The sequence below is a fragment of the Orcinus orca genome, chromosome 18 (genome assembly GCF_937001465.1).
Source record: "Orcinus orca chromosome 18, mOrcOrc1.1, whole genome shotgun sequence".
NCBI classification, from domain to species: domain Eukaryota; kingdom Metazoa; phylum Chordata; class Mammalia; order Artiodactyla; family Delphinidae; genus Orcinus; species Orcinus orca.
In genome coordinates, this window is record NC_064576.1 from 3,462,507 (window position 1) to 3,476,061 (window position 13,555).

Genomic DNA, 13,555 nt, shown 5'->3' on the forward strand with positions numbered 1-13,555 from the left:
AAAAAAAAGCTGTGAGGAAGAATAATGCCTTTGGAGAACTTCAAGAAAGTGTATTTCCTGATGCAAGGTCACTGGCGGGAAAACGGCTGAGGATGAAGCATAAAAGTGAGGTTTGGCCCCAATAATAAAGGCCTCTCAGGACCTCCGAAAGGGATGACATTTACTCTAAAGGAGTTGGCGCATCCTTTCAAGGCTGTCGTCCATGGATGAAAATCATATTTGCATCTCAGAAAGCTTATTCCTGAAGCAGTGCGGAAGGAAGGTAGAGTGAGATAAGGCCAGGTGGAAGACTGATCAGATTCTCTTGCCATCACCTGAGAAAGACAGTTTAAGGGAGTGGGGATGAAAGGGAAGGGACGAGAGTGAGAGTGGGAAGTATTTACGGGGTAGAACTGGCTTGTGGCTGATCTACTCAGTGGAGAAGGAGGAGGACGAAGTGTCAGGAATGGCTTTTGGGTAACTCAGTGGATAATGGGGAGATCCATAAAGCTTGGGAACGTGGAAGGGGAACTCTAGGGATGAGGCAGAATTTGCAAGCCACATGCCAAAGTGTCTGCAAGTAGGGCCACTGGGAACAGAAGGTAAGAATAGCAGTGATTTTGAGAATAAACAATATCAGATGGACGCTGAGTCCTCAAAATTACAATAAAGAGGCAGCTTGGTAAGGCGATGACTTGTAGTGGGTAAGTGAAGAGCATTTAGGAAAGGCACCCTCTTGCCACTGAGTGGAGATCCTACAGCGCAGAGATTCATCTCGGGAGTCAGAGGGCATTAGAGTCTGATTCCAAGCATGCCATTTACTGGTGATTTCATGTCCAAAGTTATCTAGCCTCTTCGAATCTCAGTTTTCTCATTCATTAAAATGGAAATAGTTAAGCCCACCCCTTAGCAATTTGGAAGAACTAAAAATTCCAACATTTATAGCACCTGCCACAATGCCCTCCAGTTCGTAAGTGCCCAGTAAATGGCAGCTCTTATCCTGACTGACGAGGAAGAGGGAAAAGGATGCCCTTCGCAGCCTGGCACCGCACACACAAACGCATCCCATGTTCTAACTGAATAAATCCTCTTGGATTGATGACTTTATTTGTCTAAAATGAGTCACTAGCTGAAAAAGGTGACCAGCTCATCAGAATGGCCTCTCAGCAGTGTAAAGATTTTCACAGAGGTGAAAGGCAAAGTACAGAGAAACTTACCCTTAAAATATTGGATATCAGTTGTTAAAGCAGATGCCAGTTCATCCGTTGATACTTGCAACATTCCAGCCACTAAATGAAAGCATAAAGTTAATACGTATTTTTGACAGCGAGAACATGGCATTTTATAATTGAGGAGTTTGTATAGACCCATTAGAAAATGTGTGCATTAAAGAAACCAAACTACCACTGCAATTGGCAAATTCAGCTAGAGAAACAGTGGCTTAGAGGAATGGAAACGTTAATGAGTTCTCAGGGCTCCTGCATTAAATCACTGCAGGATTCTTTCCCTCCTGCCCTCACAAATGGCCCTGAATGCTTTTTCCCAATTCTGGTTAAATTACTTTGATATGAGGCAAAGATAATGCTGGTCACGAAAACCTGTGGCTTTAAGGCGTTTTGAAAAAACCTGGGAGTGACTGACAAGGTAATTTCAAGGGAGAAAGAGGTTTGTGACAAAATCTTTAAAGGGAAGTAACTGTGTTCTGTTTAAATGTTCAGCTAATAACATGCTCCCCAAATATACGGGATGGCACGGGGCGGGGCGGAGAATACTTAGAACGATATAAATAAACCCAATTATGTGCCGAAGCACCACTGCTGTTACTGTGACACAAACGTACATCTTAGTCATTCACATAACCAGAAAGAAGAAAGAAGAAGAAAGAGGATACAGTTCTTTTTTTCCCCTCCGCCGCCCTCACTGAATCCCACTCCAGCAAAAAAGGGTTGATTCCACCTGACTTTTCTGTACTGTGTCGCCATCCACTGGCCAGTCTGCAAAGCTGCACATCGATGAGGTTACTGCTTGATCTGTCCCACTGACCTTGTTCCAGAAGCTGGAGGTCAGACACAAAGGCGGAGTCGGCCTCGGTCAGAGCAGTGAACCGGATGTCTCCAAGGTGTAACGTGGCCGCTAGAATCACACACACGTTCTCCACCTCCTACACGGTTGAGAAATAGAGGAGATGAGCGGCGCTGCTCAGAAGAAAGATTCAAAGACCAATCCTTTGAAAAACCTCCAAGTAGGTTTAAGAAATGATGTGCGTGCTATGGGGGGGCTGTGATTTTTCAGACCCAGAATGTCCCGTTAGAGAACTACCAATCTCTAGCTCAAAAGCAAAATCGGGAAACTCAGTGTTCCTTCTGCAGCCGACTTTTCTGTTCCTTAAACGAGAGACATTGAGGACGTGACGTGTTCTGATATAAATGAATGGTTTCTGGATAAGTATCAGGATGAAGCACGAATGGTTGTGTAACCATGGTCTGACTGGCTGGACACCACTTATAGGGTCGGACTTCACACGTGTCCCCCCAGGGCTGGCAGAAGTGTTACCAGAGGCTTAGCCGACTTCAGGGTCACGTGGCTGCTTCCCCAGAGAGCATCAGAGTCCATCCCTTAGTTCTCTGTTTTGAAATAAACTGCTATTATGCTTACAGAATTTTTCATTTCTGCCGGAAAATTAATGGAGGTCTGATGAAAACATCCATGGCAAAATAAACAAAATGCTAATTTTTAAAAGTATTTTAAGGAAAACTCAGAAAAAAATGGGCGTTAGCAGGAAGGATGAGAGTGTTTGCTGAAAGAATATCCGAGAACCTGGAAGGCTGCATAAAGAAAGAAATTAGACCTCAGATTTGGCTTTGGACAGTCAGTTGGGGGTAAGAATAAAAAGTCAAGGAAAAGCTGTAAGTTAAAAGGTACTTCCCCAGAATCACAACTATTTAGTGTTATGCTATCAATAGCAAAAGTAGTTGAGTCTCATTTAGGGCAAGTGACATAACCTTTTAAATTCCCAGTTTCCGCATTTGTAATTTGGGAAGAAAAGCTCCTGTCTGTGGAAGTTTTTCTAAGAACAATTCTCATTTGCTTTATAAATACACAGTTGACACGATATGGTCATTGGGACTTCTATGAATTTCCTCCAGAACTTTTAGTTTTCAGGACAAGGTAGCTTTATGACCTTAAAATGAGAGCATTGAAAAGGATAATCTGTAATTTTCAGGTATAATACTCTATGTTTGTGGCATTACTTAGAAATGTTTTTGGTAACCTCCACATCACAAACTAGTGTCTCTAATTGTATTTACTTGTGCTTGTCTGAATAACATTTTCCGAGCATCTTAAGCTACTTGACATCTCCCTCTCTCCCCCTTTTTTTAAAAAATAAATCCAGTAACTCCTCATTAAATGTCCCAGTGCCCTAGGAGAGAGGTACTTCTGGATACAGACAGCAAGACTTCGCTGTGTCCTCAAGTATCATCCAGTTCAGTGAAGTAGGCAGAGCTATGAAAAGTAGCCCGAACCCGGATTACAGCGTGGTGATGCCACGACAGAGGCAGGTGGAGATAAGCTGCTCAGGGGGCAGGGGCAGGGGCTGCTTCTCTGTGTCCGCAATGGAAGACGGGCGGAGGCTCCTTTGTGGTCAGATCTCCTAGGACCACAGTCATAAGCCTTGATTCAAGGGTATTGCCAGCCCAGAAATACCTTCCTCCCAATCTTATGGGACATGATCTTTTCCTCCTGTGTGGACCAAGTTGTCACCGTCCCAGTCACCCCAAAGAATCAAGATGAAGTGATTACCTTCACATTGTTTGCTTAACTGCACACAGTTCTTTCACCAAAAAACTTAAAAATTCCCTACTCGCTGCCTTAGGTGGAAGGTATAATTTGCTTGCCCTGCCTCTGAGGATCCATCATGGAGTTTTAAAGCCCTGTTTCCAAGCAACTGATCTTTTGGTGGAATGGTTCCTTACCCATGTCTATACCCCAGTTTCCCATAAGGAAGCAGAGCTTTCAGACACTTAGGAAGGGAAAAACGATAAGAAAAGAGCACAACAGTAGCAAGTGCAAAGACAGAGAAGTACAAACGGGTAGGAGTCAGGGAAAGACAGTAATACAGAGATTGGATGAGCAGAGCAACAAAGAACAGGACCATATGATCGCACGTGCCTAGAACCCCATCCAGTCTCTGAATGGGTGAGGCCGGGGTGAAGGCCCTGAGCTAATTCATTTAGGGTGAGTCCCCACCTCCTTACCCTCTCCTTTTCGCCACCTTCGCACCCCTTCCACCCACTCCCTGCCCCATGAGCCACGTGGACAAGGGAAAAGACAAAGACCCAAATCAATCAACTTCCTGGTTTAAGGAAAAAAAAACAACAACATATTTAGATCTGTGACTAAAACTGGGCTCACGAGCTACGGGCATACCAAAGTGACCCCCACGCGATCTTACACTGATCGCTAACGAGGGATTGGCTGTCATTCAGATTGACGCCACGCTGAATGAGGGGACACAGAGAGGATGTGTGATGGAAAGAGACTGGTGGGAATTTGAGAGGTCTCGGGCTTAGGTCATTTCCTATCTCTTATTCTCTAGCCCTGCGCCGTTCAATTCAGGAGCCACGAACCACACAAGACTGTTTCAATTTCAAGGAATCAGAGCTAAGAAAAATTAAAACTCCATTTCCCCGGTCCCACGTGGCCAGTGGCTGCCATATCGTACGGCACAGACCTGGGGCATTTCCAGAATCACAGACATTTCCACCGCACAGCAGTGGGTTTAAACCCTTTAAGTAGTACTTTTCAGCTTTGTAATGCTGGCAGGTGTTTGGTAATTCTTTAAGAATGAAAAAACTAAATCATGTTGTTGAAGAAGGTGATTAGATTACTTGCAAAGTGATTCTTGGCAGTAAACGGTCACCAGGATCTGCCAGTCTTCTCTTGAGTCAAAGCAAAGTTCTTTGATGTGTTTTGCTCACATGGTTCCAATGGGCAAAGGTCTCCACCACCTCCTTGAAGACGGCAGTCCATCCTCTCTGCCTGTCTCCAGGGCACCTGTGCCCTGAGCGTACCCTTGTTTATGTCTATCCCGCCCTAGCATGTGAACTCCAGGAGCACAGAAGTGTTTTGAATGAATGATTTTTATAAATTAGTAGAGGGTTGATTTTCTCAGTGTAATATTTACGGCATGACTCACCAAGTTACTGAAGCCAATTACATTCAGGGCTTGTTTCCAAACAGCGAATTTCTCCCTGTTCAGAGAATGCTCTGCTGTTGATACTTCTTCTCGAAGGGTCTTGCTCAAATACCTGTGAGGGGGAAAAGCACACAGCTTTATGGCTAGGTGCGTGGTCAAACCTCAGTGGTTAAAAGTCACTTCAGCCATATTTGGTCTCCAGGGTAATGGAAATCACCTGGACATTGTGTCCCCATGTGTTTATAAGGCTTTGGTCCATACTAGCACATGATGTTTCCGGAAGGAAGAAAAGTTCTTGCTGTACCAGAACGTATTCACACTGTCTTACTTAGTTCTCCCTTGAGCTGCACCCTTTCCCGGAGAAGGTCACAAGTGTTTTGTGTATTTCATATAGAAATTCAGCAGGTTCTATTGTATGCTTTGTAATATTTGTAGTCAGGATTTTAAATTTAGAGCCACTTATTCTTTCTTTTTGTCAATATCTTTTAATTACGAAATGGTTGATGAATGCATTGATTTATTCCTTTCATTCAATAAACACAAAGGAATCACGTACCAAATACACAATACTAGCAGCTGAGGATAGAAGGATCAGGAAGTCATCGTGGAGTTGCAAGAGCAAAGATAGTGTATCCGTGGGCAGAGGCAAGGGAAGACACAGCTGTGACGCAGCGTGGAAGCAGGATAACAGAGATGAACTTGGCCTGATTTTGAGAGTGTAGGAAGGGGACAAGGAGGAAAGCTAGGGGCGGGGAGGAAGCTTCGGTTCCAAGAGTGACACCTGAGTAAGGTTTTCCCAAGCAAATCCAAGACTCAAGGGTGTCCCTGGAATAATTAGCAACACCTACAAAGGCACAGAGGCTGGAGCACGCGTGATGTACGTGGGGAACTCGCGTGGGTCAGCCAAATCCGAGCCTCTAGTGAGAGGGGCCGTGGGTGATGAGGTCGGACAAGTAGCCAGAGTGGTGTGTATCTTGCAGAAGAGTTTCCATGATGTCTTGGAAGGGATGGGCTGTCCCGAAGTTCTTAAAACAAAGAACAGGTATGAGCAGACTGGAGTTTCAGAGAGAATATTCTCGTAGCCCAGGGAGATTCCCTGGAAAGAGATGAGGCAACTGAAGAAGCCAGTGGACCCAGTGAGAGACCAGCAGGGAAGAGAGGCAGAGGAGATGGAGAGGCAGATGGCTGGGAGGAGGGGCCTGGCTGGTCACAGGGGAGGAGAAAAGAGAGGCGTCAAGAACGCTTTGCAAGATTCCGTCTGGGGAAGCGGGGTGTATGGGGGCCTCATTCATCCAGAGAGGCGTCCCAAGAGGAGGAGTGTGGTTTTGAGAAAGGTTGTATTTTACCACAGTCGTGTTCACTTTGAACAGCTTGCTGAAGTTCAAGCGGTGTTCCAAGAAATAATTGGCTATAAGGATCTGAAATTCAGAAAAGACTAGAAAATAAGGTCTGGAAGTCATCAACATGCAGATGACTAAACCATGGAAGTGGATGAGCTCCCCAGAAAGGAGACGCTAACATTTTAGGGATGAAGAAAGAATTAACAGCAAGGAGACCACAGGAGCGAGGGACAGGATGGTGTGGGCTAGAAGCACACTCCGTTGGTGTGGATGTGGGGTCTGGGAGGACTTCTTTGTCCTTGACCTTGGCTGGGAGGGGTCTAATGAAACAGCCCCGTGGAATAGGCGGGGACTGCGAAGACTTCAGGAGCTTATAAGCTGAGGCAGAAGCACATGAAGACTGGAAAAAACTTTAAAAGCAACGGAGAAGGAAGTTGCAGAGGAAGGAAGAGGGTTTGGGCTCGGAGCACAGTGGAGGGACACTGCCTTCTCCACATTTGGGTCAGGGGACTAATATGGTCCAATGGCCAGAAGCATCTCAGGGAGTGGAGGAACCACTGCTTGTGGCTTCGGTTTTTTAGGAGAGAAAGTAGTTGAGGTTTAGATGACGAGGCAAAGTGGCCTTGAGAAAGGTCATGAGAATCTAGGACACTGGCTGTGGAGAAGGGACATCACTGCCAAGCAGGGGGACACAGGAGGTTTAGCTGATGCAGCCGAGGACCAAGGGGGAGCTGAGGACCAGCTCCTGGGGGCTTTCTCTTTCCCCAGAGGATGAGTGAGCTGGGGATTGGGGCCATGGAACAAAAGGTAAAGGTCAAGGGCAACCACATTAGCAAGGGGTTGGGTTAGGATGGTCAGAGCCATCTTGCCTAAAATTCACAAAATTCTAGTGACTAAAACGTCTTAATGACAAGCAGTTCTAATGACTCTTAATTTTTCTTGTTCTCACAACAGTTTTCCATCCATCTTCCTGGTGTCATCTTTTCTTTCCCACTTGTTGATCACAACATAGGTTAGACTTCCATTCAGAGTGGCCACTTGACATCTTGCAAAGAATAATTAGCTCCTGGTAACATTACAAAGTCAAACATGCAAAACACCATGTTCCTTTTCACATTCTTAAAGTTAATCAATTAACAAGCTCCACCTATGGGGAACTCAAATATTTCTTTAAACCTCAGCATATGGTGGGAATTTACAGCAGCTCTGACCTGCTCCCGTGAAGCAGTGTGAATGTAACAGTAAAATTCTGGGCAGAAGGAGCCATGGGAAGTTAATCTGGGCAATTTAGACAGGGCTATTAAGTCTGTAATGGTTCAGGAGAAACCCAATCAAACTAGGGGATTTTAGAGGGCAGTTGGCCTGATGGCAGGAATGATGCTTTAAGATTCACTGTATTTTCCTCTGTAATCAGAAAACTTGTTGGTATGAGGATGATCCAAAAACACAGACCTCAATGTCTCCTGTGCAAATTTTACATTTCTCCCACTATTCAATAATGTGTAGGTTGATTTCACTAGAAATATAGGTCTTACTGATCAGCAAAACTGTATCTTAAAGTGGGAAAATTAGTACCAGAAAAAACTAAAAGTTTACTTTCTGGAGATGAAAAGTGCTTGTTTTCCCTCTGAAATACATCACCTAATAGTGAAACCACACACAGGACAAAGTAATCCTAGAAAAATAGGCCTAGTAAAATATTACAACCAAGAATCTGAGACAGAGGTGAGTTCTATTTGACTCTTTCTGATGACATTTTAAACTTTTATCTTAGTATCTATAAAATGGAGTAAAAACAGATTAAAAGTGAAGTAAAATCTCCATTTCTAGTTCATGAGGATTTTCTGATAATTAAATAAGGATGTGCTTTCTATATTCAGGTTGCAATGTGCGTGCAGAATTAGAGCACTTCCTGGGAAAAATACATCTTGCATATGTGGGGAGCTTTAGTCAATGTGCTCTGTCATTAACAAATCTCTTAATCAGATAAATAACTAAGCCAAATGAAATAAGGAACATTTTGAGAAATTATAACACATGCTATTAACAATGTAGAATTGTTTAAGCTATAAAATACGCTTGCTGTTCTGAGATAAAAGGAGTAAATAGATAGAAGAAAAAGTTCATAGCTCTCACTTTTTGATTATTTTTTCCCATTGTGAATCACTCGAAGGTTTACAGTCACACGTGCATTTCCACGTTTTTAACACTTGAAAATTGGTAAGAATGACTGTGGGCCATGGTTTATAGACATCCCTGTAGACTAGCCATGCTCCGCTGATGTTTCCCCCCTAACCTCAACAAAGTGGTTGAAACCCACCGAGGTGAATCTGTACCAGTGTTTCATCTGACAGTTTCCAACTATGTCACCCATTAATTAATGGTTCCACAATTCCCAGTATTCAAATCTTAGAACTCAATATTCAATGTCTTTTATATTATCTTTTATGTCTCAAAATCATACACTTATAGCTCAAACAGTCTGTTTTTTTTCTTTATCATCTCCTTTTAACTCATACATAACTCGGAACAGTAACGTTTGGCCACGTACAGATAATCTCTCAGTGTCCAGAGCCAGAAACATCAGAGACTTAGCATTTGCGGAACCAAGAATCGTTGCTGTTTTGTTTTCAAAAGATTTGACACATCAAGGGAATGCCCCAGATCAGATGTTGTTTCCACCATGGAGTAGAAGACTGTAACAAACAGGCTGTAGCACGTTAAAAATCATAGACGGATTAATGCTGTTTGACTAATTCTACTCAAAGGGAAAGGTGGTGAGAACTGAGAATGTGTCAAACACTCCACTGGATGTTTTAGAAGCACGTCCCAGTTAATGGTCACGTGGATCCTGAAAAGCAGAGCTATCATTGTGCCCATTTAAGCTACAAGGGAACTGAAGCTTGTTTAAGATTTCCAAGCCGGGAATTGGCCAAGGGACACACACTCCATCCTGACCCCTCTGGGCCTCTCAGCTCAGTCACAAGTCTCCCGCGGAGGGATGGGAGGAGGAAGAAAATTGCATAGCATCACAAGGCATCTTCCTCAAGTTAAAATTTTGCTTAAAAATGCAGGGGGAAGGTAAATAACAAGTGGAATTATTATTATACACGGATGTGTTTTAAATAGAATGCAGTTTCATGAGGTTTTAAGATCTCATAGGATATTTTATGATTAAGTTATTCTCTTCTGACTCAATTCTATACTTGCACTACAGGCATGAAACAGAGTAGCTTGTAACCAAGCAGGACCCTATGGGGCCTTCCTGGGACAGACCCTTCCACCACCCCGGCATGTCCTCCACCTGCCTCTTATTCATGGAAAACTTTAGCTTCCTAGGTCTTCCCTGAGTTCCAAAGAATAAACATAATCAGAGAAGTGAGAAAATGCAGAAGCAAAGGAAAACAGTCAAGTAAGACAAAATAATAATAGTTTAACCATTAAACAAAGTCAAGGACCTTTAGCTTCTCCTCAAGGGCTACAGACGCTATTCTGAGCCACGTTCTTTGAGCTGCTTTGCAGATACGGAAACCCCCCACAAATGGAGAAAATTAACTAGATGCCGCCCACAAACACATAGACCCCAGACTGGCTGGGACCAGAGGGTTGATGATGTTGATGCCCAATCACCTCACCACCAACCAATCAGAAGAGCGTCCATGAGCTGATCACCCTGCAACCCTCTCTCTCACCTTGTCTTCAAAAACTTTCCCTGAAAGCCAACGGGGAGTTTGGGTCTTTTGACCATGAGCTGCCTGGACTCCTTGCTTTGTGCCTGCAGTAAACGCTGCCCTTGCCTTCACCACGACATCGTGGTGCAGACTGGCTTCACTGTGTGTAGGCAAGCGGACGCAACTTTGGTTCGGTAACAAACTCACAACTCAGCAAAGCTTCTGAGAAATGCTTCCGAGCACGTGCTGAGTCTCTGGGCAGGGTCTCTGTCACCATGGGGAGGCCTCCAGGAGAAGCGGGTGCATGGTTGAAGCATCTTTGACATTACAATGGAATTTTGTGATGGTCGGTTCAGTCACACTCCTGCGACTTGAGGAACGAACTTAGTAGCTCTAGAAAAGCTTTTTTTGTTCGTTTGTTTGCTTTTGATAGGTTCCTTGGGTCTCCCCCCAACTTTTTTTTTTTTTTTACAAAACCTGAAGGTGATTTATTTTGAACAACTAAGTTTATAAATCTCATTTTTAAAGATCACTATGAGAAAAGCACACCTGCACCAAATATACAAATAACTTTGTTTTCACTTACATAAAAAAACAGCAAACCAGACGAATGTATATTACAATTGAACAGTGCAAAATTCTACTTGGGCTTTGAATAAGAAAAGGTTTTCACTACAGTTAAATTTATTTAAAATAAGTCAGTAACAACAACTGTTGACTTGTGCTATTTCTAGTCAACTGTCCCATTGTTCCAACTTGTTGATTTTCATGACAACAAACAGCATTCCAGGAATACATCTTCTAAGGTGGGTCAAATTTACAGTCAAAATCATGTGTGTGTCTGTGGTATATATGCCCGTGAGTGTGTGATTGAAGGTGTTGGGGAGGGGGCACGCGTGTGTTGATACTTACGCTTTGTGGCAAAGGAAAACAGATCCTGGAATAAAGTTCTTCTGTGTAGAGGGGCAAATTAAAAATGCTAGCTCCCCAGCATAAGGCACCCTTCGGACAAGAGGACTGGGAATCATTCAAGGTGGCAGTGATTTGATCTGAATATCACATACCAACAATGACCTTTTGCAAAAGAACAAAATTTCAAGGGCCTGGGTCCCCCTCCAGGCACCCATACCCTCCTCTCTCACAGCCGAGCCGGACATATTAAAACTGCAAATTTGCAATTGGTGGATGAATAAGTCTGGAGATGTAATGCACAGCACAGTGATTGCAGTCAACAAGGGCATACTATAAACATCAAAGTTCTAAGACACTGGATCTTAACAGTTGTTCCCACAAAAAAAGAAACGATAATTATGAGAGGTGATGGAGGTGTTAGCGCTAGAGTGACATCACGTTTCGATACATGAAAGTATCAAACCAACACCTTGTACACCTTAAACCTACACAATGTTATATGTCAACTGTATCTCCAAAATTAACTGATTACTTGAAGAATAAATGAACAAACAAAAACAGCTGCCCTGTCTGTGCTCACCAGGCACCCTTGTTAGGCCGACAGGAGCTGACTCTTGTGGGGCTGCATGTGTGCCTAGGACACATGGGGAATGAAGGCTCAAATAGAAATTAAAAAAAAAAAAAAAAGGAAAGAAAAAAGGAAAGAAAAAAGCTCACTACCTCAAACCATGTGCCGGGCCCATTCACGGGGTCTGGGCTCACAGACCACAAACACTATCTGTTGCTGGTGTTTGATCTGCCGCATAAACACAAAAGAACAATGTCTTCTCGACCACGGGCAAAGCTGCCTTCTACTCGGGGAAGTTTAATATGTAAACAGAAACCAGATAAGGCAAAACCAAGCAGTTGGCATCAACAAAGGCAGCCCTGTTTACTAGTTTATGAAGGAAGATGGTAACCTGCTGCTTCCTGCACCCCGACCCCACCTTTCTCCTCAAAGGAAATTCTTTTCTTTATTGTTTTGAAACTATCTGGAAAGTATTAACTAATTTTAAATCCCCCCTCCATGGAATATGAATAAGATTTCTTATTAACCACAGGTTCAGATCTATAAATCTCCCCCAATGAAAATGTTAATATATTAGCCGCAAACTGTTTTGTTTGGAGAGAGGAAAGCCTGCCAGTGGTCTTCAGGAAAAGAACAGAATCCATTTAATAAATTACGCATTCAGAGCGACTTCGGGTCTTGTGACATTCCCGGAATAGTTTGTCCATATTTTTCTAATCAGTTGGAATATTTCTTCAAAACATCTGGCGGAACAAATTCTAAACTCTTACCATCTTTCCTGGTAAGAATGCCTCTGTGCTTCTGATGAACTCACTTAGTTCTTGAAAACAAAGGTGGAGACATCAGAACAGAGCGGCTGCCTCCCGCCCAAAGGGCCCAGGACACGTGCTAGGGGGCCAACCCCAGGCAGCACCCTGCTCTCAGCCTTGTGTCTGGCAGGGGCCCCTCCTGCCAAAGGAAGGGGCGTCTTTTCCTTCTTGCAGAGACACAGAGAACCAGCAGTGATTACATGAGTGAAACGCGGAGAAAGAGAAGTTTTTGCTCAGAGCAGGTGGCTGGGCCTGGCCTTCATGTACCTGTTTAACTGGCCAAGGCCTGGGGGCTGCATCTGCTGGGTGGAGGAGGGGCGTTCTGTATTCCTCCCCGAGTCCAGCTCACCCCAGGCCAACTCTGGCTCTGTGTGGGAGGAGGGGCAGCAGGTATGTCCATATAAATAGGCCTTGGTCAAGGCTGAACAGGCGCAGAAATCCTGCTCAGGGGAAATCTCACCAAAGGGCCTTGTGTATAAGATCACATCCATGGCACCCGTGATGAGGGATAAACCCAAAGGTAACCCTGTGTCTTAAATACTGAGCGAGGTAGACACCTGCACCGAAACGTCTGTAATCTGTAAATGTTCCAGAAGATGACATTCCCACACGTGACCATTTAGGGACAGTTACTACGGATGCATGGTTTCCGGCTTCTCCTGGGACCCGCCACGCACTCGCATGGGTGTTCGTGCAGCGCTAACTACGTGAAAACTCCACGCTGCGTGTAACCTACCAACATATCAAGTAAGCTTTTTCAAGTTGGCAGGTCTAAAGGCAATTTTCATTTCCTCTCAAGGGAATTACTTCTATTACCCACCCTATTCTGCCCTCCTTCCTTCCAGTCTCACTCATCAGGATAACCACCATGTCCAAATCCTCCTTCCTCCCTTGCTGGGTGGAAATCTGACTACCAGGGTTGACGTTTCATTCACAGTGAATCTGACAGACGCACCTTCCTCCAGGATCCCCACAGCCTCCAGCATCTGGAGATCAGCTCAGCTCACCTCCCCCCACTCCCCAGGGTTGGTGGGAGGCGGCTGCAGGGTCTCCATTCCCACCCATTCTAATCATCACCC

General features: G+C 44.3%; 1 protein-coding gene across 2 annotated transcripts in view; it reads right to left on the reverse strand.

Annotated features, from left to right (window-relative positions):
• Positions 1–13,555, reverse strand: part of MYO16 (myosin XVI) — a 478,842-nt gene that overhangs the window by 191,680 nt on the left and 273,607 nt on the right. For both annotated transcript variants that reach the window (XM_033435062.2, XM_033435063.2), the window contains exons 17-19: positions 5,177–5,288; positions 2,023–2,140; positions 1,197–1,268 (exon numbers count right to left, since the gene is read on the reverse strand). In XM_033435062.2, the coding sequence (XP_033290953.2) occupies positions 1,197–1,268; positions 2,023–2,140; positions 5,177–5,288 (302 nt within the window). The remainder of the gene's footprint in view (positions 1–1,196; positions 1,269–2,022; positions 2,141–5,176; positions 5,289–13,555) is intronic.